Source organism: Mercenaria mercenaria, chromosome 14 (assembly GCF_021730395.1).
Source record: "Mercenaria mercenaria strain notata chromosome 14, MADL_Memer_1, whole genome shotgun sequence".
NCBI classification, from domain to species: Eukaryota; Metazoa; Mollusca; class Bivalvia; order Venerida; family Veneridae; genus Mercenaria; species Mercenaria mercenaria.
Window position 1 is genome coordinate 43,024,110 of NC_069374.1, and position 26,549 is coordinate 43,050,658.

Here is a 26,549-nt window from a genome sequence, read left to right on the forward strand (position 1 = left end):
ATAACAGTGTGAAATAAATAATAATCCAAAAACTATGGGGTAACTGTAATAGTTCTCTCATAAAAGGATTACCAAAAGCAGCTATTGTTGCTCCCTAGAGAAATTACCACTGTAAAGACTTGTTTTTGCATTAAAGAGGTTAACTTACTATGAAACTACAAGTATTGCGTCTGATCATAAAGACAATATCTGTCTTTGTAGAGAGGTATTTGCTCATCTGTCGTTAACAGAGGCTGGATTTTTAATCGTAACATAATTTCACAACATAATGTAATTATATGCATTATATGCGGCAAACTCTATAGCTTAGTGATACGAAGCGTATTGACGCGTTCCAATCGATCTTCTACACAAATTTAGCGCGGCTATAACGGTTGTATATATTGTTTAGTATATAGGGCAGCATGGATCATTGAAGAGATTTGAAGACAATGGAGACTGTGTTATCAGCTACGATGGCAAGGAATGGAGATTTAATGCAGATGCTGTCAGAAAGGTAAACAATCGAAATGATATTTATAGACTCAAGTGATGCAATAGACTAGAGTAAAAAATGAAACGATTGCATATACTTTGTTTTTATTATGAGTCGAAAATAGGAAAAAGATTAAGACAATCTTTTAAATTATTTTTCTGTTTTATTTTTTTCAGATACCCACCCTCAAAGTTGGAGATATTGTAAGAATTATAGATGATGGTGATAAAGCTCAAGCGCTTCAGAAAAGGCACGGAGGATGGCAGTCAGAGATGGAATCTGTAAGTAAGCTTCCTGTTATGTACCTTTCAGGAATGAATACTTCATCACAGATTTAATTCAATTTACTGGGAATTTAGTGTCATAACTTATATATAAGCTCTACAATTACGAAATGTAATCAAGTCCAAAGATTATATATCTCATCAAGATGAATCTGCATGTGATAAAGGAAACTGTAAATTCTGAATTTGTCTCTAATAGTATTTTATTATAATTTTCAATTTTCATACTAAATAATGAAAATTGTTAAGTTGTTTGTTAACCTTACCTAGACAGAATGTTATGTTCCTACGACTTGATAAACATTCTTCTCCTCAATATTATTTTTACATTTTTGTTCAGGTGCTTGGAAAAGTTGGAAAGGTAGTGAAGATTGATTCAGATGGCGATGTCGCTGTGTCGTTTGGTACTAAGGCCTGGGTGTTTAATGCTGCTTGTTGTACTCCTGCTCCGGGGGAGAAGGTAACGGATTTAAGTGATAGAGGCAGCGGACGAGGAGGGGGAGCTGGAGTTGGCGCTGGAGCTGGTGTTGGCGCCGGAGCCGGTGCCGGTGCCGGTGCCGGTGGTGGTGGTGGTGCTGGTGCTGGAGCACGTGGCGGATCCGGAGGCAGCCGTCGTAAGTTGAAATAAATTTATTTGAAAATCTTCAATCTAACTGTCTATGTTCATCAGAGTTAATGAAACGTGCAACGACCCACACGCTCCTAGCACCGTCTTAAATAAACTCTATCATACAAATGCTAAAAGAATCCTTTTTATGATCCTAAAAGGGCAAAAAATCACTCGAGAAGACAACTCCGATTGGTGTCGCAGCGTTTGATAAAAGAAAAAAAAGCAGAAAAGTAAGAAAGGAAAATTTACTTATAAACGAAAGTGATAATATCTTATCTTGACAAAAGTCATGAAGCTTTTCATGCCAAGCTTTTCATACGAAGACGAAGATACAATTCCACTACAGAATAAAAGTTACTTTTCATATGTTGCTATGACTAGTTTGTAGGTGTGCATATATTATCAAAAGAAACTGGAATTTATTGCCTAATCTTAGGTAGTGGAAGAAGTGAAGAGTCGGCTGATTCGGATACTGACGAGGCCTCGGAAGCTTTGGGTCATCTTATTGCTCAGATGTTCTTACTGCGGGGACTACAAGGCAGCATAAGTCCACAACTACTGATATCTGCAGCCGCTAAGAATGACTCTGTAATGGTGCAAAGAATTTTGAAGGACAGTCCGCAGTTGGTATGATACGTTTCAATTCGCCAATCACATACAGTACATATTTTTTTTTTTACCTAGAGATGAGTTGTTTGTGACATGTGGCGACCGTAAAAAGTCTCCCCGTACATTCAGTCAGAGCTGTTATATTCAGATCATTCAGCACGACATTTATGTTGTGTTAGTGATACTGTTTAGTTTTCGTCTTGAACATTTCGGCTACGGTGGTTCCAACACTCCCGCTTTGCTAGTTTTGGGTATTGTTTAATCACGCCTTGGATATAGTACCTGCTTTTAATTTTGTCCTTTAGGCAGTTTCTGTGATTTCCCCGTTTAATTCCATTTTGCATAGTTCTGCCCATTGTTTTCTCGTTTAGGGCAAACCCATTAATTGGGAGACCATACGCAGCTTTTCATGGAATTGCACTCTATATATCATTGAAGGTTCAATATACACTATCGTATGAACTTAATTGTTTGTAGTGCTTGTAACATGTGCAACTATTGAAATCTACTTAACCTGGGGCTAGAGGGCGTGGACGGTAGCATGCATTTCCACTACCGTTCATGAACAGACTCAATCAGAACGAGCCTGCAACAATTTCAGTTTTGTCATGTTATGCGACCTGTTTTCCCCACTTTTTCTATTCTATAACGCAGTTCATGTCCGATTAGGTCTTACTCACCAAATAAAGTCTTCATGTTATCCAAACTATGTCAGTGCGACTTAAAACACAATACAGTGTGCTAATAAACTTTGATAATGTGGCAGTTGAGTCCAATAAGTCCAGGGGTGTTCAAAGATAATCCGTCATAGCTCTATTGTAAAGCAAATATATGATTTACCTGTATTGGAAAATAAACAGAGTCGATTGGATTTAGGTCAACTGCCACATTATCAAAGTTTATTAGTACAACAATTAGACAAACAAAACCCGTGCGCCTCCTGTTTGTTTTCTGTCTACTAATTTAAAATGATTACACGTACCTAATCATTTAAACAAAGTCACCGTAAATGAGGAACACTCTTTACAGAGTAAATATTCACTGTATTCTGTTTCTAATTCAATGCAATTATACAATTTCAAATATGATGTGAATCATGCCAACTTGAAGCTGATGTAAAATCGACCGCGCTATCAATTATCCATTGAAGTCATGGACTGTTTACGCCAAAATAGGAAGTGAGTAATCTGTGTTATAGGTGAAGCGGTCCAAAATGTAGATCCATGTTGTTGGTGAAATATGGCATAATGAGTCTTATAACTTATAAGAGATTGTGGCAATTATTCTTTGCATAAGTTTATTGCTTATTGTATAGAGAAAAGATCAAGACTACTTTCTTTGTTAACTTCTAGGTTTCAATTTTATTCATTGAGAAAATGCATACATACGCCTAAATGCTAAACAACGAATTTCATGGGAGCATTTTAAGAGAGTGTTGTATTTCAAAACAGCTTTTCTTCTTATATTTAACATAACATCTCAATGTTGTTTTTTTTGGGTGAAAAGACATGCTATCCTAAATGGCTATATATGGTGTCCATATCATTGAAATACTCTTAAGTACTGAAAATGAGGTCTCAAGATTTAATTATTGTGAAAAAAAGAAGGAACTGAAGTAGTATAATGTGGCCTTTATAAAAAGTTATCCGAATTTATTTCCTCTCCAAAATATATCCATCTTTTTATAAATTTTTTTTCTAACGTCACAGTTTATCGGCAGTAAATTACAAAATTCGTACATTTTTTGGGTACATGTATATAAGCCTTTTAAATTGATTTGCATGTATTGGTTATACTTACTTTGCTTACCATTTTTATATACAGTATAATGTCGTTATCATCCTCTTATAAGTGTTACCTAGTATCTAATGATATAATTATATGATTAGGGATTATTCGTACGTGTTATTTTTCTTTTAGAGTAATTAGACAATCATGAAAAGACTTCAGCCCTCACTTTCATTTTATTTGAATCGATCCTTTGATATTTTGACCGTAGTGTCAATAAACAGCACATCGGTTGGGCTGCCATATTGTTTATTCAACAGAGTCATAAAACGGACACTTTTAATTTACATGTACATAATATAATGATACATGATAATAGCGGGTGACTTCAAAAATATTAATTTTCTTACTGAAGTTAAAATGCGCAAATTTTAGTCGCACGGAGATGTCTGTTGATCGTTTGCCAGTGATTATTTTACAGTATGGCATAATTTATTAGGACAAATAACAAAATGACAACAAAATGTTTTCCTTGTTGACGTATTAGTTGAAGAGATTATTTATTATATAAAATTCTTTGTTTGTTACATAATACTTAATTTTGTCGGTACAATAATTTTGATAAAAATATAAAACTATTTGTGTTTAACTTCAGATTAACAAGACTCATCAAGGACTCACCGCACTCATCATAGCAAGTCACGAGGGCCATAAAGCTGTTGTTTCCCTGTTACTGAAGGCTGGGGCAAATACAAATTTGACAGAGGCAAAGGGAAACAATGCACTCATGGCGGCGCTGATGAAGTAATGTATATCTTATCTTAGCACATTGTAAAGGTTTTTGTTATAGAACTAGCTCAAAGGCATATCTTTCTTCAATTTCTGTTAGTACATGCGAGTAGATAAGAAAATTATTCTTGTGTAGCACATGTTTAGTTGATAAATAACTATAAGAAATGTATAATTATAGAATAAGCATTAGAACAATTAAGAAGCATCACCCCGTCAGCTTTTGACCTACAAATTAACATCTCCAGAGACAACCCGTGGTAAATAAAATTATTTGAATGAAATGTTTCAGATATTTTTTAATTTCAGACCCCATGCAATAAAACCTTAGGGAAGAGGTTTATGTTGTCCATTTCCTTCCCTTGTCCCACCCAAGCAGCACCCAACTTTGAAATTGTTCGTATGCCAATGACATAGATTCTGATAAGTTGTATATACGAATGATTACAGAAAAAGAGAAGAAGTAGCTATGATGTTGATAGATGCTGGAGCAAATATCAATATGGTGAATAGCAATGGTAGAAGTGCTCTACATTTTGCAGCGTCCAATGGATGTACCACAACGCTTAGAGAGTTACTACAAAGAGGTGCAGATGTCAACAGACAGGTGATTAATCCATATAGTAGTATATTGTAAATGGTAACATTATGTATAAAATATAACATCTATGTTTCAATTAATCAAGCTTTAAAATAATTATGAAACTAATATTTCATGTAAGATTTTTGTTCTCTCTTAAAGTATATAGGATGTGACATGGAATTTCCTTTTCGGCCATTAAGCTATTCACATAATTAAGTGTAAATGTCTTTGTGCAACAAAATTATTCCGCGTTTTTCCTGTTTTTCTCATTTCTCATCAAGGGATGACTCGCAAACCAGAAACTAGAAATATAGTACCCCTCCGACCCCCCCCCCCCCCCCCCCCCCCCCCCACCTCACCAAAAAAAAAAAGAACCAAAAAACAAAAACAAAACAAAAAAAACAACAAGAAAATAGCAACAGGATAAGCCATGATCAAAGAACGCAGCCGCCCATACAGCTCTCTACATTGAACATGGGTATGTGTAACTCTATACATATACATAGTGGCTAAGCTTAGTGTGCCGCCTTGAAAAAAAAATCACTAAAATAACAATGATTTAGAATGCAGATGTCGTTATTACGAAAAATTGTCTGTGAACAAATATTTGATCTCCGCTGGATTGAATTCGTCATATTTTGTGATATAGTTAACATTGCTGATTCAATCATACTTAATGTTATTCAGGATGCTGCTGGGGATACGCCAATACATGATGCTATTCTTAACAAGAATGATTCAGCAGTGTCTTTCTTGGTGGCTGATTCGAAGATAAATCTTAGGTTGTGTAACAGGAAGGGTCACAGTCCACTGCACCTAGCAGCAATGAAGGATGATGAAATGTATGTTCGGCACGGGAATCATTTTTCCTCTATAACGATAAAGAAAAACAATAACAGTATAAAATAGTTTAAGGGCTAAGTTCTTAATGAACTTTCATTAATTTTGAAATTCTAACAAAATGAAATGACCACTCCAATACTTTAATCATTTATAAATCTCAACCTGACTGTTTTTAAGTAGCAAAACAGAAAATTATAACTACTTAGCACTGGTATAATGATTCATTACCAAACTAATTATGTTTTCTTACAACTGATAATACGTTTTCTCTTCATCGTCTGTATAATAACTGTGTATATATATATTCCTCTCATAGGGTTAATGTGTTAAATCTTAATCAAATTGTCACTTCCTTGTTAAAATGGTTGAAAAATGAGGGCTTCGAAATAAAAGTTTTTGTTCGTATGTATTTTCTTCGTTCACAGATCTGTATCGCGAATTATCAGTAAAGCCCCGGAACTGAAGAATGCAAGGAAGGGTGACGGATACACTGCACTTCATGTAGCAGCAATCAATGACAACACTGATGTCATAAAGACACTGCTTAAAGTATGATATACTCATAAGCACAAATATCATTATAATGTATCGTGTGTGAGTCCAATCAAATACATATATGTTGTAATTTCAAATCGCAGTGCATGTTTAAACATAAGCGTTATAAACAACCTTATCATGATTGCAAGATATATATACTTTTCACAAAACCTCCTTAGTTGTTCTAAAGTCAATGTAGATCATGGCAGAACTTGAATTACAGGTGATTATTGCACTTAAGAATTATACCATATGTAACGATGAGTTTGAAAGCAGGTATTGAGAAGGTTGGTAGTTTTAATGTGGCAAATATATGACATATGTTTGATTCTTAAAATTGTCTTTCGCTTTCGTCTGTGTGAAAGATGTCTAAACTATTCATTGCATTTCACATAAAAGTCCATTTTATAATTAAAGGCAGGTGTACAGGTAGACTCTGTGGATGGTAGCAATACCACGCCCTTGCATTTAGCTACACACCAGGGATATATTTCCGCAACACAACTGCTTATTGAGGGTGGTGAGTTTATGTTTGAGTTTAAAATGATGTAACATCTTCCTTCAGAATTATTGCACCTGTGTACATGTATGTTATTATTAGCCTGATTTCTTTTATTGAGACATATATTGACGGATAACAAGTCACCTTATTCCTGACTAAACTGCTTTCATATGTTTAACAAGTCTATTAAACAATTTCCCTTAAAAGGTAGATATTACAATAAGTTTTTATCATAGGCTCACTTTATTAAATTGTTTCAAAGAAGAGTTGTATGATAAAACGAGCAAACCATTGCCAATCATTTGACAGTCATTATCAATAACGTGTTTTTCAGGAGCGACTGTAAATTGTTTGGATAATGACGGAGACACGCCCCTTCATAATTGTGTTATGGGGAGGAGAAGCGCCGGAGAAACTGAAGCGGTAAATCAGGGCTTAATGTTTATCAAATAATATATCCCAAGTTGAGTAAAATCATTGTTTGGAGTTCAAATGAAGAAGAATTATATCACGTAGGTGCACCCCGAGTGTGATAAATGATACTCGTTTGAACCACAAGGATTTTATTAAAGAGCAAATCACTGTTTGATGTATATTATTGCAATTCTGACGTAATAATTGTGACGTACTTGTAATCTTGTTGCATTATAACATAATTTCAGTCTTCTTTACATAAGAAATAATATACCGGTATCTCAAACAGTGATTTGTCGTTTGGTAAAATAATTGTTTGGTGTTTAGGTAAGAAGGAAGCAAATTACTGTTTAAAATATATTATTCAACTTTAACACAAAATACAAATTACAAATAGATTTCTATCTTTATTTTACTCAGATCTAGGTATTGACGACATCAGGCTAATAATTATGAATAAATTTCAACGCTCATAGGATACAAACACAACTCCACATACATAAAAGCACATTTTCACGATATCAAAGATTATTATTTACATCATTTTCGACATCCATCAAAACTATTTGCTGTTTTATGCGGTTCTCATTTAATTCCAGCGTATGTGTGTGTTCGGGTTTAACGTCTTTTTCAAAAAAATTTCAGTCATATAAACGACGGTGTCTACTTGTAGCAGTGGACACAATGCCCAACTTTATAGTGCTGCCTCACTGGAATATCACGCCGTAGACACGTGGCGTAAATACACCACCCATTACACTGACACCGGGCTGACCAGTCCTAGCACTATCCTCTTAATGCTGAGCGCCAAGCGAGGAAGCTACTAGTACCATTTTTTCGTCTTTGGTATGGCGCGACCGGGGATCGAACCCACGACCTCCCGTACTCAAGCGGACGCTCTACCACTAGGCTACCGAGGCGGTTCTGATGTTCGACGCTGTGACGTAATAGTTGTGACGTACAAATTGTACTTTTATTGCATAAAACACAGTTTCAGTCATTTTTGTCTAACAGAGAAATAAATCAGGTCATGTTTTATAAAACTCATGTATAAAACACTTTGTTTATAACAATCGGCATGGACGGATCTAAACGGAAGGGGAAGAAGCATTTTATAGATATATTCCGATGGCAAAATACAATACATATCCGTAGCCCTGATCAACCTATTAACCGGGAAAGTCTATTTTATAAGTACATCAACACGGCTGACCCATTTAAACGAGCTGTACATGCGATTATTTATTGTCCATCAGCTGAACTCGTGTATAAATAAAACAAAATCAAATACAAAAAATCTAACAAATACTAAAGAAAAAGTTATAAAAGGAAATAGTAACGTGTTTCTCCTTTCATTTATTATATAATAGTATATGATACATGGCAGTCATCCACTGCATATTAATGCACCGGATTGTGCGTGTCATGCGCAACACCCAGACCCCTAGCTGAGAGGTCAAGGTCACACTTGGAGTTCAAAGGTCAGGTCCTTTTCTGTATGGTCAATAACTTTTACTTCCAATAAGGGATCTTGATATTACTTGGCACAAATATTTTCCATAATGAGACAAAGTGTCTGACGCAAAATCCTTATCCCTAACTCAGAGGTCAAGGTCACAGTCGGAGGTCAAAAGTCAACATTGATCTTTTCCTATCCAGTCCGTAAAATATTTTAATATAAGCTAATGTGTCATAAAATTATGGACCCAGTTGAAAAATTGTTAGTGTATTTTCTTCAGAATTATTTGCCTTTAATATAACATATTGTATATATAGTGCAATGTTGTTTATACATCATTGACAGTATCAGATCATTATTTTATTCTGCAGTAGAGAAAATTAGTTGCCTTCCTGTAGGGGACTTTGTTTTACATGGCAATACTTCATTCACTTGTTTTATCAGTAATTTGAATCGTGATAAATAATAACGTGGTGATATCAAATGTGTTAACGCAAACGAAGATCGTCTCGCACATGAGCACATTATTTATAAGTAAAAGAAATTGTACTGTAACAGTAGTACTATAAAAAGTTAACCAATTTACTATTTCATCCTTCTTTACCGATACGATTAAAAGCAAACATGCACGACATATTCTCTTTAAAACACATTTTTGGGCATTTAAGTTAACCTGTTTAGATTATAAAATAGTTTCAGGGCCAGAATATACAAAACGTGAATGTTAAAAATATGTATAATAAGAAGTTCATACACATTTCAGCTTGCTAGGTTACTGTTTGGTATCCGGGTGTCAACAGATGGCGAAATGAAGGAAAGAACAAACGCCGCCTGCTACCTGATACAAAAGGGAGCGGATGTCAGAATAAGGAATAAAAGGGGTCGAACCCCAATAGAATGTTGCTCGGACGACCGGATGCGAAATGCTATCAGGCTATATGCAGAGAAACAGTACGTTAACAAAAAGCGGCTACCAAGCCCACCAGCGTTAATACTAAATGTATATAAATAAGTTTTTTTTGCTTCATACAGTAGCTACAGCTCGTCGTGCAGCAGCTACTTAAACGTAATTCTTTAAGCTTCTTATTATATACCTGTATTAATTCTGGAAAATATCGGCTTGTATTTCACAAGTAAATATGAACAGGCAGAAAAAAATCCGTATTGTACCTTTTGTATTGTATGTTGCCGTACTTTTTCATTAATATGCATGACCTGACACAGTTCTATAAATAGCGCACATAAAAACTTCACTAAGTTTCATTTAAACATGGATAAACATTGACGATTTCGTTCAAAACATCAGACAAAAAGGTGGAGGTATATAATAAAAAGGTCATTATAACAGTAGCTAGATCTGGGATTTTGTATTCGGCTCTCGTGGATTTTGCAAGGTCGGACCACACTCGGCGCTTGCGCGCCTCGTGAGATCCGATCTGGCAAAAATCCACTCGAGCCGAATACAGTATCCTAGCTTGAGCTACTATTATAATAACCCTATTGTATCAGCGAAGTTATGAGATTAGACTACTTATGTTCCGTTATAAAATATAACTATAATAATTAATCAGATCCTTTTTATTTTTGCTTTCTGTTTGCTTCTTGTCTTGAGTTTCCCTATAAATGATACACGTATGTAAGAAAAACCTTCGTATAGTTCTAGTTTCCAGTTCGTGATAAACCACCGATAATACTCCAACAGTTTTTGACTTATTTTCTTTTTCTATCTTGCAGTGGAAGTGCAGCAACTGGCGGAACATCTAGACAGAGGACAGCAGGGTCTCTACTTGCAGAACTGTTTACAGATCTGCCAATACCATGCATGGGATGTATGGAGAAAATGGCGGACGCCAAGTTTGGACCTTGCGGACACAAAGTGTGCTGTAAACGCTGCGCCTTTAGAGTGCGGGAATGTCCGATGTGTGATAACATGATTCAAGAGAGATATGATTTGCGTATGCTTTTTTCAACTATTCTTTCTTTGTGTATCAAGTCTATGAACTTAAGTAACATTATTCCTTGAATTTGATTTTAAAAAAAATCATTTGTTTTTTTTAAAATGATCATTGTATTATGTTTTTCACATAGTTTTTACACAAACTCTAGCAAAAACGTCTAAAACTTCAACGCGTATTCGTATTGAAATATTTGAAATATGCAATATTGTAGTGGTTTTTAGTTTTATTTATTTCTGTTTTGTGTGCCTGGTATAACTTTTCTTTCGATATATTTTGCAGAGGGAAACCGACTTGTCTTGCAAGATCCATGTAAAGTGCAGTAATATAGACGATTGTGAAGTGAACATTTCAATATGGCACGTGAACTGTTCTAATCTTTTTTTTCCCCCTAACGAACATGTATATTTCCCCAATATGTAGAGCAAAACACAATGAATTGATACTATTTCTCAAAACATTACTTTGCATGGGATGAATTGTACACTGAAAATGTTACATGTATATAGTAAGGTTCTGCATATTTTGGTAGGAAGTAGTCATTATAACGTCATAAGTGACGTTATTTGGTACGAAACAAGGGATGTCCAAGGATGTTTCTTAAAACTTAGTACATGTACCATGCGGTAAACTCACAACGTTGGTAAAGACGCCATATGACCTGTAATTGTATCATGCGACGTTAAATCCAACAAAAAATGGTACAACTATGGTCAGATAACTGATAAAATAAAATTTATTATGAATGAAATCATTTTTGCTTAAAGAAATATTACATAGGGCACTACAGGGCTGAAACATTGTTGTGCAAGTTGAAGTCTGGTTTCAACGTTCTAGAAATGAAGTGTACAATTTTCTTTTAATAGTAACATGTCTTCAAGTCTTCTTCATGTGTATAAACGACAGAGATATACATTTGTATGGACTTCTTGACATTGAAATTAATGTAACTGTATCCATAAATATATCTATGCTGTGATAGTTTACATCTTAAAATGTATACCCTTTAACGTCATGAACTGTAAACCAAAACACATATTTCGTACATATAGGTAAACTCTGTGATAGCAAGTCATTTCATTATAAATTACTCTGACCTAGATATCACAACGAATGAAAATTTCAGAAAATATTGTTTTCAAATATTTTCAGACATTGACCTTTTTAGTTTATATCTGTTATTTTTGACCTTTTTAGTTTATATCTGTTATTTTGAATCTTTTTTCAGTTTAAGCTTCAAACAGCATGCAAATATGTGTCCGTACCGTTCAATTACATATGAGCCGTGCCATGAGAAAATCAACATAGTGGGTTTGCGACCAGCATGGATCCAGACCAGCCTGCGCATCCGCTCCATGCTGTTCGCTTTTAAAGCCTATTGGAATTGGAGAAACTGTTAGCGAACAGCATGGAGCCTGACCAGACTGCGCGGATGCGCAGGCTGATCTGGATCCATGCTGGCCGCAAACCCACTATGTTGATTTTCTCATGGCACGGCTCATTATTATAAAGTTCAAGAGAATCTCACATAGATGTTGCAACAATTCGTTTAAATTCAGTACTGCATAGCAAAACAATGTTTTAATCAAAAGGAAAGCTCGTGGTGTTAAATAAATATTTAGTTGAATTAGTAGTGTAAATATTAAAAAAATGTATTTGTGGTAGTTTAGCGTGTGTTTGTTTTACAGATACTTTAAAACCTTTACTCTAATATTTACATTCCAAAATCTTATAATACAAAACTGTTATCATCAAAAATTTATTTTAACGCAAAACGCTGATTGTACGATGTAATCACTTTATTTCAATCATTTCTCAGTTGCGTTTTCAAGGAATGCTACAAAAGAATGCAGAATTGAGGCATCGTTTTTTTTTTTTTTAGATCACCTGTCACTTAGTGACAGAGTGAATTTTTGTGATCTCATTTTGTCCGTCGTCCGTTCCGTCGTCCGTTCACAATTTCTTGTGAACACGATAGAGACCACATTTTGCAATCAATTTTAAACAAACTTGCACACAACTTGTATTGGCATAATATCTCAGTTCCTTTTGAAAACTAGCCAGATCCCATCGTGGGCTCTAGAGTTATGGCCCCTTAAAGGGCCAAAATTTCCTATTTTGGCTTGTAAACACGATAGAGACCACATTTTGCAATGGATTTTAATAAAACTTGTACACAACTTGTATTGGCATTATATCTCAGTTTCTTTCGAAAACTGGCCAGATCCCATCATGGGTTCCAATTTGCTATTTTGGCATTTGCAGCAATATAGAAACTTCATTTATGGTTTGATTTCATAAAAACTTGCAAAATATCTTTAACAACAATATATTTTGGAGTCCATGTTGAATCCTTCAGATCCAATAATAGGTTCCGGAGTTACGGCCCCTGACTGACCCCTGAAAGAGCCAAAATTATTACCTTGTGAACAAAATAAAGTAACATTTTACATTCGATTTTAACCACACTTACACACAACTTAAGTCACAATAAGATCTCGGTTCCTTTCGAAAACCGGCTAGATTCCATCATGGGTTCTAGAGTAACTGCCCCTGAATGGGGCAACATTTTCTATTTTAGCCCTTTCAGCCATATAGAGGTTTCATTTATGCTTTGATTTGATACAAACTTGCATAGAATGTTTATCTTGATGATCTCTAGGCCAAGTTCGAAACGGGGTCATGTGGGGTCAAAAACTAGGTCACCAGGTCAAATCAAAGGAAAAGCTTGTTAACACTCTTGAGGGCCACATTATGAATCTATCTTCATGAAACTTTGTCAGAATGTTTATCTTGATGTTTTCTAAGTAAAGTTTGAAACTGGGTTATGTGGGGTCAAAAACTTGGTCACCCGCTCAAATCAAAAGGAAAAGCTTATTAACACTCTATGGGCTATATTTATAACCCTATCTTCATGAAACTTGGTCAGAATGATTTTTTTAATGATTCCCATGCCAAATTTGAAACTGGGTCATGTGGGGTCAAAAGCTAAGTCACCACTAGAGGCCAAATTTATGCCTCTATCTTCATGAAATGTTTAGAAGAATCTTCAGTGTTTATCTTGATGATTCCAAGGCCAAGTTCAACAGGTGAGCGATAAAGCGTCAGCATGACCCTCTTGTTTTGTTACTTTACATTTATTCAAATTCTGATCATGTTTTTGTTAAATATGTCTTCAAGTATATCATTTAATGAAACATTATATATGTCATGAATTGTGTAAGTGTTTGTTTGCTTGTTTATATATTCTAGTATAGTCCACACGAGAAATATGAATAACAGAATTGTCAAGCACCCGCTTTAACCTGTATTAACAGGACATAAGAATAATATACACTGAAAACATGTTTTACAGTGACTGACCAAACACCGGAAAACTCGTAGCTCGTAGTCTTGCTTCTGAAAAGAAGGAGTAGTAGGAATCTACAAAATAAAAAAACTAGTTTATTTGGTTTATAATATTCTTCATGAAATATGAAAAAGGAAATTTTAAAGACAGTTTTGTTCATTTACTTCTTGTCACAGTTTGGCATTTATATTTTTGTTATATATGTGTACATTTAGCCACACTCTACATAGTGAACTGTATAGTTTAACTAGGAATAAACATTCTGTATTAACATAACTTATTATGATACAAAACCTTCACTGAATAGTTAGTTGATCATTCTTGACACACCGATCTATAATCCTCCAGACCACGTATGCGATCAGATTATTGCTCATGACCTTATTTCGGCCCGTCTCGACGGGGGACGGTATTACGATAAGACTTTTGTCTAAAAACTACCAAAAGACCGAAGCCATCGAATACCGTTGTGGTAGTATTTACCTTACTTTCTGTGTGAGCAATTATAGTTTAATTGCGATTGCTTTGGCAAGCTGAGAAATAATATCGTTTTGAGCTGCCGAAAGGATTTTCATCTTTGCCACTTTCGAATCCTTCATTGTTGACTTGTTTATAATTATGTTGACATTGATTATTTCATTTTCTGATGAAAACATCATGATTTCATACCTTTTGTAAACAATGATACGAAACAACAGAAATGTCCAATACGTTTCCGAAAATCCTCTCTAATTCCTACATGATTTCAGTGAAGTTCAACTATAAATACAGAATGTAATTTGAATAAGATAAATTTTATATTTAGGTTACATATTACTAAATTAAATGCAGTTCCTTCTTTATTTCATATAAACAATTTAATCAGTAGACGTCATTTTTTCAGTAAGCGCAATTCAATGATATGAAAACCACATATAGCCGGATAGTATAACATGTCTTCTTACCACAAATAAAAGCAAAAACAATCGAGTTGGTATTTCTTTATAAGAAACATATTCTGTTCTAAAATACCCCCATGAAATTTACTGTTTAGCAATTACGCGTATGTGGACATTTTCTCAATGAATACGATAAGAAAACGAAGGAGTCTATTTATAATAACAAGACGATCGTTAATCAACAAACTTTAATTATAAATTGGTTTTTGAAACTGATCTAGGGACAGCGGTTAAAATTGGAATCATGTTGAAATCATGTAAAATAAACTGTATTTTATTGAATGTCAGCCATGATTATGATTGTCCAGATATTCTATAATCCGTCTCCCAGATAATGTACAATAAGCACAATACCAAAATAAAATTGTATATGTTCTTTAATTGAATGTACAAACTATACCATGACTACCCCGACTATGTTTCATGCAGATTTTAACACAATGTATGTTATGTTTCTATTTAGAATAATTATATCCATTCATTACTGTGTGCAGGATTTAAAATGTGTTTTGTTAAATATATGGACATGGAAACTAAAGTCTAGGTATTTAATGTAGACCAATTATTTGTACTATGAAAATGATATTGTGCAACTTTAAATCGTAAGTAATATATTACTATCTTGAAAAAAAAACAAAGGTTGTTTATCACCAATTTGATGTCATGCAGTATTTATTTCTTGTATTGCCATATTATATAGATTTTTCTGAAATTATCTAAATATACAATGCCATTTAGTCAATGTCCCTTGCGGTTGATGAGACATAAATTGTGCCATTTAGGCAAACTCACAGGCGGGTTATGAGACATATATACAGTGTCATTTAGGCAAACTCACAGGCGGGTTATGAGACATATATACAGTGTCATTTAGGCAAACTCACAGGCGGGTTATGAGACATATATACAGTGTCATTTAGGCAAACTCACAGGCGGGTTATGAGACATATATACAGTGTCATTTAGGCAAACTCACAGGCGGGTTATGAGACATATATACAGTGTCATTTAGGCAAACTCACAGGCGGCTTATGAGACATATATACAGTGTCATTTAGACAAACTCACAGGCGGGTTATGAGACATATATACAGTGTCATTTAGGCAAACTCACAGGCGGGTTATGAGACATATATACAGTGTCATTTAGGCAAACTCACAGGCGGGTTATGAGACATATATACAGTGTCATTTAGGCAAACTCACAGGCGGGTTATGAGACATATATACAGTGTCATTTAGACAAACTCTCTGCAGTTGATGAAACCTATATACAGAGCCATTTAGATAAAGTATCTGGCGGCTGATGAGAAAAATACACAGGGTGAGGTAGTTCAAGGTAAAATATATTGCAAATCTAATGAGTTAACAGACAAGACATGTTTCTACTTCATCATCGGAACCGTGGCAATAAAGACCACCGTAGTTCGGCGAAGGTGATGTGCATGTGCGTGTGCGCTTCTTGTACCCTTGGCAACCACTGGATTTAATACATGTTGACCATCGCGACCACTGCGAGAACCCTCCATCGACCGCTGCAGAATATATTGACAGCGTAATTTCATACCACTGCTACAGTAGCGAAATACCAGACTGAACTGATAAAAATACTGTGAAAATGTTTATACTATTATAAAAAGCAGTCCGTTATTTATTGAAGTTTTAGCACCATATGGAATACGCACACAACTATGCTACGTTATCTTTACTTGCATTTCGGCGAACACTTTAATGGAACATAAATTTTAAAGTATTTAACCACCTTCTACAATTAAAAAGCTGAACAAATTAGTCGTGACGTACAGTATATAATCACTCACGGCAATGCAACTGGTTACACGGGCGTTGTTCTCTCGTGTTCCCCTGACAGGTTAGACCTCCGTGTGCTGGTCTTGGTGCATCACAGGCCCTGGTACGTCCTTGTTGGCCACCTTAACATCCATATAATATACAACACTTAAAAAGCAAGAAGCAAGAAGCAGCACATGTTTAACCTACTCTTTAAAAACACTTTAAAAAGTTATTCGCTAACAAGCTTATGCGAAGTACAGGGCTCACAACTTTGACAAGACATGACACTGTGTATCTGTCATTTAAATAGCAATCAGAAAATGAACCAGGTGTCAAGACCTCTTAAATTATCAACAGATAATATGAATCCAATTAGATTTGGCTTTGGGTTTTTGTGATTATAAGTAAGTAAATGAATGCTTTGTCTTCCAGTTGTAAAATAATTAATGATACCTGAGGGAAGTCTATATGTATAGGTTGGTCAAAACGAAATAATTTGACATTCTAAATTTACCATCTATACGAGTACATAATTATCACAAAGCTATGCAAAAGTTGTACTTGTAAGCGAAAAATATCTATACAGGAACAAGAATACGGAATAGAATAAAGTCAGCTTAAAGGTTTCCCTCAGACTTTCGTGAATATATCAAGAACATTAAATCAATGTTAAGAGCATCAAGCCTACATCCGCAACTGAGTTAAATTTGACTTGATTTTGAAAGGAAAATGAACAGCGAACAGCGAATTTTCCGCATAACTGGAAATCATCTAACAGCAGTACTGGTATTTATTAAAACACACTATAACTTTAATGTCAAAACTTTAATTTGTATCGCAGAAATGAACAAAATATAACATTATCATACCACCACATGTCAGCGTGCATGATCCCCAATTTGTCCATTTTCCCCACCCACCATTAACTGGGATACGATTGATGAAAGGTTTAGTCGGTCCAGCTCCCCAGTTCTGAAAAAAAGTGTATATATTTCCTTAAGTACTTTATTTGGTCTGTCAAATATTACTGGGAAATTTATCGAGAAACAACTTGAAGACTAAGTTTTCCCTCAAAGGACAGGGAACACCTTATGTCTCGGATATTCTACAAAGTAGTATCATTAAATTTTCTGACTGTCTTTCCTTTTTTCAGCATGTTGTCTGTTGTTCATATTACATTTAAAAAGGCAACTTGACTGCAGATTCATCAAAGACTATAGACCTATGAAACATTAAACAAGAAATATCTTTAATAATGATGGTCGGCGAATTGTAATAAGGAAAGAAGTTTATGAATTTTTTATCTAACATTCGTCTTTCATCTAACATTTTTCAAATTGCAAAACTAAATACCGCACTTTAACAATTTAAATGGTTATCTTTTAGTTTTTCGCAAAGGTTTCTTAGGGTTGCGATTTTGTTTCGTTTATCCTTAGACGAATAATTACAGCAGTAGTTTGATGAAGATTCATGAAGCGGTTCATGAGAAGAGATCATTAAACGTGTTTATATTTTTAGCTAAATTGGTCCCTATCCCAATTTGTAACAAAATAGCAGGAGACCTTACGATATTGCTACACATCGAGTTTGATAAAAATCCATTACATTTTAGTGGTTAATGCGAAGAAAGGCATATCTACTTTTAGCTATAGTGGTCCCTAATAGGGCCCAAGTTCCTATATAAATAAATTTGGAAGAGGACCTTATAATGATTATAATTCCAGACCAAGTATGACAAAGATCCACCAAGCTGTTCATGAGACGCTGTATAAAGGCATTTCTAGTTTTAGCTCTAGCAGCCCCTAAAAGGGGTTAAATGTCCTAGCTGAACAAAGTTGGCCGCGGGCCTAATAAAGATGCTACAAATCAAGTCTGATTAGAATACATGAGAAAAACTCAAAGGATTTTTTTTATTTATTATGTTTATTTATTTCTAAAATAGGCCAACTGATCCCGCTGTAACAAATGCATTTCGCTATTCATGAATCTTTGGACAATGACGTCACACCTATAACAAAGTGAAGGTCAAGCAAAACATACAATTGTAATTATTTCAATATTTCTGTTTCATAAACAAAGTTTGACCGTAGTCATATCACATAGATAAACTGTATGCAGCGTACCTTCATTTCAGTGTAAATGAGATTCAGTCATTATATAGCATATATATAATAAAACAGATTTCAACAGAGTTCAATATTTGCATACCATACTAAAGAAAAATATTCATAAATAATAAATCAGTTAAATAATTCATAACAAATATATCAAAGCAAACAAGTACTCATTTTAATATGCAATCTGAATAAGTCACAAAAGCAAGAAACCTTTTCATATACAGACGACAATTGTAACAAGGAAAATCTTTTAAAAAGCACTTCTCTACATAAAAGACTCTTATCACACTCTAATTCATGTGTTACGCAGACCGTATTCAGCTCTTTCTTTAATTTGATATATGTTGGTATTTGAACAGGTTTTTATCATATTTATTAAACTTACTTATCATTTTGAGATATATCAATATTCTTGCTAAATATACTGAGCCAAAGTTAGCTTTAAAACTGTGAACAGCGTCGTTTAGGATAAACGCTTTGTCTACATTTCACTCAGCGTAGCACAATCAACAGAGTGAAAGAAATTGACACTCTCGTCCAATCAGGCAGGGTGTTGCATAAATCTTTCATTTTGATAAATTATCTATAATGCGTTATCAAGTAGTTTGATTTGCAAACTGAAGTCACGTGGCATAGGTAACGAAAACGCGAAAAATCCAACGTGAAAACATGAAATGTCAGACTTATAGACATTGTCGGTTTATGTGAAGTCTGACGGTGAACATCGAATGCGGACTATCTAGGGAGCGTTTCAAAACACACTTTTTTCAAATTCAGAGTATAAACTCCGCAAACATTATTTCGAGCCTACGTGCCACGGCTTTATACCAAGCACTTTCTACTATCACTGAAATATGATGAAGTGTTGGCAAAAAAATTCAAGCAGGGTTTATTCCCCTATAAATCTGCCTCCAGTAAAAAGAGGTAATTCTAAAGCAAAGACAGTATTTTTCCCAGTTCTGAATTTAAAATTCCCAAACGGGTGTTACCTGTAAGGAATTTTGCCGTTTTGAAATTATTTTGCTAACTTGTATGTATATTTGGTCATTAAAATAACAATTATACTGTTGAACAATTTCTGAAATACAATCCATTTATATTTTACACAAAATATCTTTATTTGGATTTTGTTTATTTTCAAATTTCTCCAAATAAAACATTTTAAGAGCATTTTTCTCATTCCACTGGTGTTGATGGCGTTCCCAAAATGATGAAAAAGGACCTGTCTACATAATTTCTGTCTCTAATAAAGCGTAAAGGAAAAAAATGTTTGTTTCAGGTATCACGACGTACCCTGAATAATTGTCCCGACACTAAATGTTTTAAAGGCCTTGGAGAATAATTTTTTCAACATTTTGACAGAAATTTGCCAAACTGCACTTTTTATGCTTTAGACACGGTCAGTGATTTTAGAAACAACTTCCTGATGCTCTAAAGACATAACCCTCTTATTTGTATTCATTTTTTGACACAAAATAATTTTCGAAAAGTCTCCCTTTAATAAAAAAAATAATCCGACCTACCTACCGTAATTCTTGAGTATGTTACCGGAAATAGAGATTTTTAGGCCTAATAAATAGAATTAAATTGTTATAATCATTCAACGTAAAATCCATAACTTATGAATAATTAGACATTCAACTATTCCTAAGACGTTTCAGTCAAATCACTCAAGCAGTATACTAGGAGAAGTAGTCCAAACATTTTTTTCTCTGCAGTAAAATCAATAAATGAACATAACTCCGGAAAATATTTCGAGCAGTATGTAGCAACGATGTGCACATATTATTTCAGTAAATCCCTGAAAGCTTCAATGAAATCTGGGCAGCAGGTATGAAGATGAATTACAGAAATCTCTTCATTGACTTTATATATGGTATTCAAAGGGTCAATACTCAGTACAAGATTATTTAAATATTAACCCTGTAATACATGCTCAGCTAGAATATATACGGATGATTCCTATGAAATTCTATTCAAATCGTGCTAATTATAAAGTTCTTCGGATAAATTTCATTCAACAAGTAAATCTATGAGACCCTAAGTCCACAAAAAATCCGAGGATACGCACAAGGCTTTATACATGGAGGATATTTGTTTGTTTTGAGTGAATATGGAATATATCTCACTGAGAAGTGAGATTTCAAATATTTTCCTTAGCGCGAAGCGCGAGTGACATTGCGATTTTTTTTCACTTCGAGGTGATATATATTCCATATTCACGAAAAACAAACAAAAAATATTTTTTTATGCTTAATTACGTTGAGATGTGCATTTTGCAATAAGTTTTAATCTCAGCGCTGGAAATAGGTGCGCGTAAACAGACATGACATCAGACGTGTTTTGACGCAAGAAAGACTCACAAAGCATAAATTTCCTTTTTATTTTACTTTTTGCTGCATAACGTTATGAAATTCTCATTAAGTAAAATAATTTGAATGAGAAATATACTATAAAGAACAAAGTGCGACTACAATTTCCATCATGTTTTAAACAAATAACTTAAAATTCATACACAATGTACAAATAGATCGGCATTTACAGTGAGTGATATTAGTGAGTGATATGAATTATATCTCACTGATAAAACACAGTATTTCATCAGTTAGCATAAAATAAATATCATTTCTGTTAAGTTCCGTTTAAATCCTAGCAGAGGATTTTGAGAATCTAAATCAGGCTAAGTGAAAACGGAATGATGGACGCACATCTAACGAAGGCAGAAACAAATTGTACCAAATGAAACGGGAAACATAATTTATGGAACTTATGTAGATTTACTATCATTTCTTTCTAAAGAAGTCTTATTCTAAGTACATGTATATTTTGGAGAGCTCTTGATAAAACACTTTTCTCATGCTTGGTTGAAGTAACTCTTCTAATGTCTTATGAGAACATTCCTTTACTAGCATTTTCCCATATTTAATTGCCTCCTACACCAGCATAGAACATAACCCAGCTTCAGTTTTATACATAATGTCAGCTACTGTAACAGTGAACGAAATACAAGTATGTCTTGAGAAGACCCCCAGGATTTACAGCGCATTCACAGTTCATTGTTCACATCAGCTTAAGCCGACAATGTCTAATATCGACTGAAGTAAACAGACGGAGTACCTGATATTATGCAAGAACCAGACTCTTTAAAAAACAATACACCTTCATCAAAGAACATCTTACCGATGGAGGATGTTTCATTGTTGCACCAAAATGTTGAGTGTCATTTGGAATTGTGATTGCTCTATTCTGTTAAAGAAAGAAAAATGCGAGTCATATATCAAGACATACTGGAAGTGTTACTGTACTTCAACTTAACCGATCTAAAAGAAAGCCTATAACATACGTCATTTTCCTGTCTGTTTCTAGCATGCATAGTATGGACTGCAGTCACTTTTCGCCACCACTACCCCTGTTGCATCTCTTGAAACAGTTTAAGTAACTACGATACCAAGTACTGGTTATCATGTATTTAAAGCACACAAACGCACTTGATTACATTTAATAAGTAACACGTTATATAAATATCAATACGTGTAATTTAAAAGCTGTAAATCTCCCAATTTACTTACATTATCAGATCGTCGTGAATGATATAACCTTGATCTACAATCACCGTCATTCAAGTTACCCTGGAGTATTTTAATTGTTACCATAGGGCAAACGCCAGGACATGCATTTGTCTCGTTTGCATGTCGTACTCGTTCATGTACGAAGTTTAGGTACAACATTCTTAAACGAAGATAAATAAATCAAATGTGACACAACATCTTTAGAATGAATTGCAATAGCAGACATATTATACAAAGTAGTTGCTTCAGATTATAATACACGTACTGTATAAATGAAATTGCATGTCAGACTACATCCAACATAAATATTGCTTTACACTAACGGCAAAAAAGATCTGCGCTGTAATCAATTATAAAAAGCTAATGCAATGTGTATTAACTTATATTATCCTTATCCGACATTGCTTTTATTAAGTAGAGGTATTTACCCTGTGTTTGTGTCATGGTAATATTTTGTTCCATCTTTAGTCGAGTCAAGTTCTTGAAGGGACGATGCTTTTGTCCAGTGATTGATATCAGGAAGATATTTCGGTGAGTATGTATACAAGTCAAACTTTGCTTCCATTGGTAGACAAACACCGAATCGAACATTCTTATCTCTGGATACATTTTAACAGAAAATAAGATTGAAATTGGCCTGTAGGTAATTTTGATATGTGCTTCGGCTGTATGAATAAATATCAGATTTCTGAGATATAGGAAAGTTTAAGAAATCACCTTCATCAATTTTGCTTTTTTTGTGTGGTTTTTTTTTATTGTGTTTTTTGTTGGGTTAATGTCGCACTGACATAGTTATAGGCCATATGGCAACTTTCCAGCTTTGATGGTGGAGAAAAAACCCCTGGATGCCCCTACGTGCATTATTTCATCACGGACTAGCACATTGGAAGAACCACCGACCTTCCGTAAGCCAGCGGATGGCTTCCACACATGAAGAACGCCCCGTGTGAGACGCGAGCATACATCGGTGAGGTGCACATGATTCGAAATCACCGACCTTAAACACTTGGCCACTTAGGCCTCCAATTTTGCTTCTGATTTTGCAGTTTATTACATGCTATATTTAACTTGTACTACTTGTATTTTCAAATTCTAAAACAAAAACGGTATATTCTTAGAAAAATGTTTCAATGCACTTAAAATACTCTAAACTTCCTCTCTTACTTGTATCGATTCAATATTCAACAATCAGGATAACATTATTCAGTCTTACATACATGCACAAATATAATTTCAGAATTAATGGTGTATAACCTTTCAAAACCATCACTGTATATGGAAAGAGGTGTAGGTATGAAATTAGTCCAATGTAAAGTGTATGTTTTACTTCCGCCTAGAATGACTAAGAAGTCAGCAGACTCTATAGCATCAAGCGTCTCATTAATTGTCGGTAAGTCATCCCGTATCATCACTGGGAACGTGTGGTTTCTGTGTTTACGTTCGAAACTTAATTTCAGCTGAAAACAGAATTCAACTGAAAAATATGAATGTACTACAATAGGATTTCGCCACTCAGAGAATCAAACTGCATAATAAGATTCTATTTTGCTTCTTTTATTTCAGAAAACAAACAAACTCAAGGGAAAACCTAAAATTCTTATTATTATCATTATTATTATTCTACCAGATTTATATAGCGCCCTTTTCATGTTAAAGACGTTCAAAGCCGCTTTACATAGCGCAAACACAGCCACACAGGGCGCGAAATTCTACTCTCCTCTACTAGTACAGATACAGAACGATCTGACCAGAGGGGCAGAGTGAGATAAAGCCCCCTCCCCCACCCCGAACAGAGAGAAATCCTATTTAGATACAAGCTTGTCGGTCTTACTTAGCCCAGCTCTTTGCGAATTCTACTCTCCTCTACTAGTACAGATTCAGAGCGATCTGATCAGAGTCTTTCCTGGAAAGAACCAGTACAGGTATCTTAGCTCCCTTTGATTTCTTACCTGCTTCGTTTCTCTAGAGAAACTTATTTTCATGTTTTGATGTCTAATCTAGAGCAATTATTGTTGGCCATATCAGACATAAAAAAATAAAAAAGATAAAATTTGCAAATCAAAAGGAATATATCTTCATTTACGACATACACTGCAAACTGCACTCACAAAAAGCCTTAGTAAAATACCTCAAATGCAATGCAAATTTACATAAAGGGTCAACAAATTACACGCGTATAATCTCAGACGTGTATTCTCTGCAAAACCCTTGAGCACATCGCACCATCGCCTATCATTAAAACTTTTACCAACCTAGGCATTCTCTTTTACCCTAAATACGTTGTTCATGAAAAAAAAAGGATACACTGTGACAAAACATATAGAAAATAATCTTCTCTTATCTGTATAGAACAATAATCTTGCCTCATTCTTTTAGACTTTGTTTCAGACTTTAATAAAGCCTTTGGTGAAATGAGTCATAATGGAGAAGTCCTTGTAAAAGTTCATTACTATTGCAAACGCAGTCATACGCTTAAATGAATTACTAGCATCCTAGACAATATGCTATAGTAAGAAGTGTTAGATAGTTCTAGTTCCGATTTACTACCGGTTTTCTCTGAAGTTCCTTGGAGGTCTTTGCTAAGTCTTTTCCTCTTTCTAGCCTACTTAATAGACCTCCTACAAGACTTCCAATCAAAAGCTCTTGTATTTGCTATTTGCAGATGTCACTGTCATAATTCTGAACCTTACATCTATTCATCAATCAAAGACATTCAAAATGACTTGTATGTTCTAGAAAAGTGGGAGATGGAGTAGTACCTAGAATTAAATCCATTCTGATGTCAAGTTATCCACGTATTTAAAAGGAAATATCCTAAAACATAACATACTCCTTTGGTGGTACAATTCTTTAGGTTAGAAGCACCATAAACCGGTTCAAACTCTCTGTTAGGATACGAATTATATGACACAGGGAAGTGCCTACGCCTTTACTATCTTGTACAATGGTTTGGGTCCAATCGCTAAGGTGACTATGTCTTAGACTAGCTGACAAAGACTCAGCATAAAGTATATGATTCAAGAATATCATACAACGGTCATCTCCTGACCTTTTTATTTTACTATCATCAAGAATGGTTTTCATTAGTTTCTCTGATCGTAAGAGTACTTGTCATCTTTTCTGTTGACATAATAATTGTTATCACCAAAACCTCCTCTTACATGATGGCTCCTGTCAGACCTATGTATCAAACTTTCACCGAGATCATCTCTCGTCTGATTTTGTCTCTAATACTTCTTATGCTCAGATTTATTTGGGCCATGGTATTTATAATCCCTATCATCTCGTCTGTTAATATCTGTATCTATGCCCTTTCTGTTAGGCCAACGGGATCCTCTATTCATATTCTTAATAGATGACCTCTCATGATATCGGTTCAATCCTCTATCATTACCACTGTGTGACTCTGGTCTGTCATCAGTTGTCTCTAGTTTCGTTCTGTTCTATCATGATGCCTATATTCTTGCAAACCATGTTTATCGTAACTGCTCTTTGATGCCAGGTCAGTCTTTACCTTCTGGCATATATCACATGACCGGCAACACCTTGTTACTTCATTTGTGATGCCTGCCTGGCCAGTGAAAACTCGTTCGTATTTTATCAAGTGTCTCTTTAGCTGATAAGAGTCCCCTGACTTTTGATTTATGAGCTAATGTCATAACACTTCTCCTGAACTGTGTTGGGGCTACTATCTGTTTAACAACTCTGCCCTTCTTCTCCTCGAAGATTCTATATAATACCTTCTTCCTTACTTCATAATGAAACCTCTTTTTGTTTTCAGTTTCGCTTTATCTGCAGCATAAGTCCAAAGTTTTTTTAACGTCTCATCATCTTTCTGAGCAATTTTCATTTGCTCAACATCAAACGTTCGCTCTTTAACATAGCAAACCTCAGAAGGCTTCGAAGTTTCTATATTTATTGCGTGCTGGGTTCCGTCATCTCAGTTGCAGCAATATCTTTGCTGGATGAAGACTGTCTATTATCTCGGATTTCCGAG

The 26,549-nt window shown here is 34.8% G+C and overlaps 2 protein-coding genes across 4 annotated transcripts in view; one reads left to right on the plus strand and one right to left on the minus strand.

Moving 5' to 3' along the window:
- Positions 1 to 15,099, plus strand: part of LOC123526811 (E3 ubiquitin-protein ligase MIB2-like) — a 32,174-nt gene extending 17,075 nt beyond the window's left edge. For all 3 annotated transcript variants that reach the window (XM_053523336.1, XM_053523338.1, XM_053523337.1), the window contains 13 exons: positions 392 to 496; positions 652 to 756; positions 1,100 to 1,373; positions 1,806 to 1,996; positions 4,362 to 4,510; positions 4,946 to 5,102; positions 5,766 to 5,920; positions 6,347 to 6,470; positions 6,876 to 6,978; positions 7,295 to 7,383; positions 9,597 to 9,784; positions 10,568 to 10,788; positions 11,071 to 15,099. In XM_053523336.1, coding sequence (XP_053379311.1) covers positions 392 to 496; positions 652 to 756; positions 1,100 to 1,373; positions 1,806 to 1,996; positions 4,362 to 4,510; positions 4,946 to 5,102; positions 5,766 to 5,920; positions 6,347 to 6,470; positions 6,876 to 6,978; positions 7,295 to 7,383; positions 9,597 to 9,784; positions 10,568 to 10,788; positions 11,071 to 11,114 — 1,905 coding nt within the window. In that variant the 3' untranslated portion in view covers positions 11,115 to 15,099. The remainder of the gene's footprint in view (positions 1 to 391; positions 497 to 651; positions 757 to 1,099; positions 1,374 to 1,805; positions 1,997 to 4,361; positions 4,511 to 4,945; positions 5,103 to 5,765; positions 5,921 to 6,346; positions 6,471 to 6,875; positions 6,979 to 7,294; positions 7,384 to 9,596; positions 9,785 to 10,567; positions 10,789 to 11,070) is intronic.
- Positions 15,100 to 16,384: 1,285 nt separating this feature from the next.
- On the minus strand, positions 16,385 to 24,028 carry LOC123526810 (cell surface hyaluronidase-like). Its single transcript, XM_053523339.1, has 7 exons — positions 23,807 to 24,028; positions 22,981 to 23,151; positions 22,553 to 22,712; positions 22,164 to 22,229; positions 17,736 to 17,838; positions 16,896 to 17,006; positions 16,385 to 16,610 (listed from the first exon to the last, which is right to left on the minus strand). Exons 1-7 carry the CDS (start codon positions 23,959 to 23,961, stop codon positions 16,441 to 16,443), a joined length of 936 nt encoding a protein of 311 aa, XP_053379314.1. The 5' UTR covers positions 23,962 to 24,028; the 3' UTR covers positions 16,385 to 16,440.
- Positions 24,029 to 26,549: the final 2,521 nt, after the last annotated feature.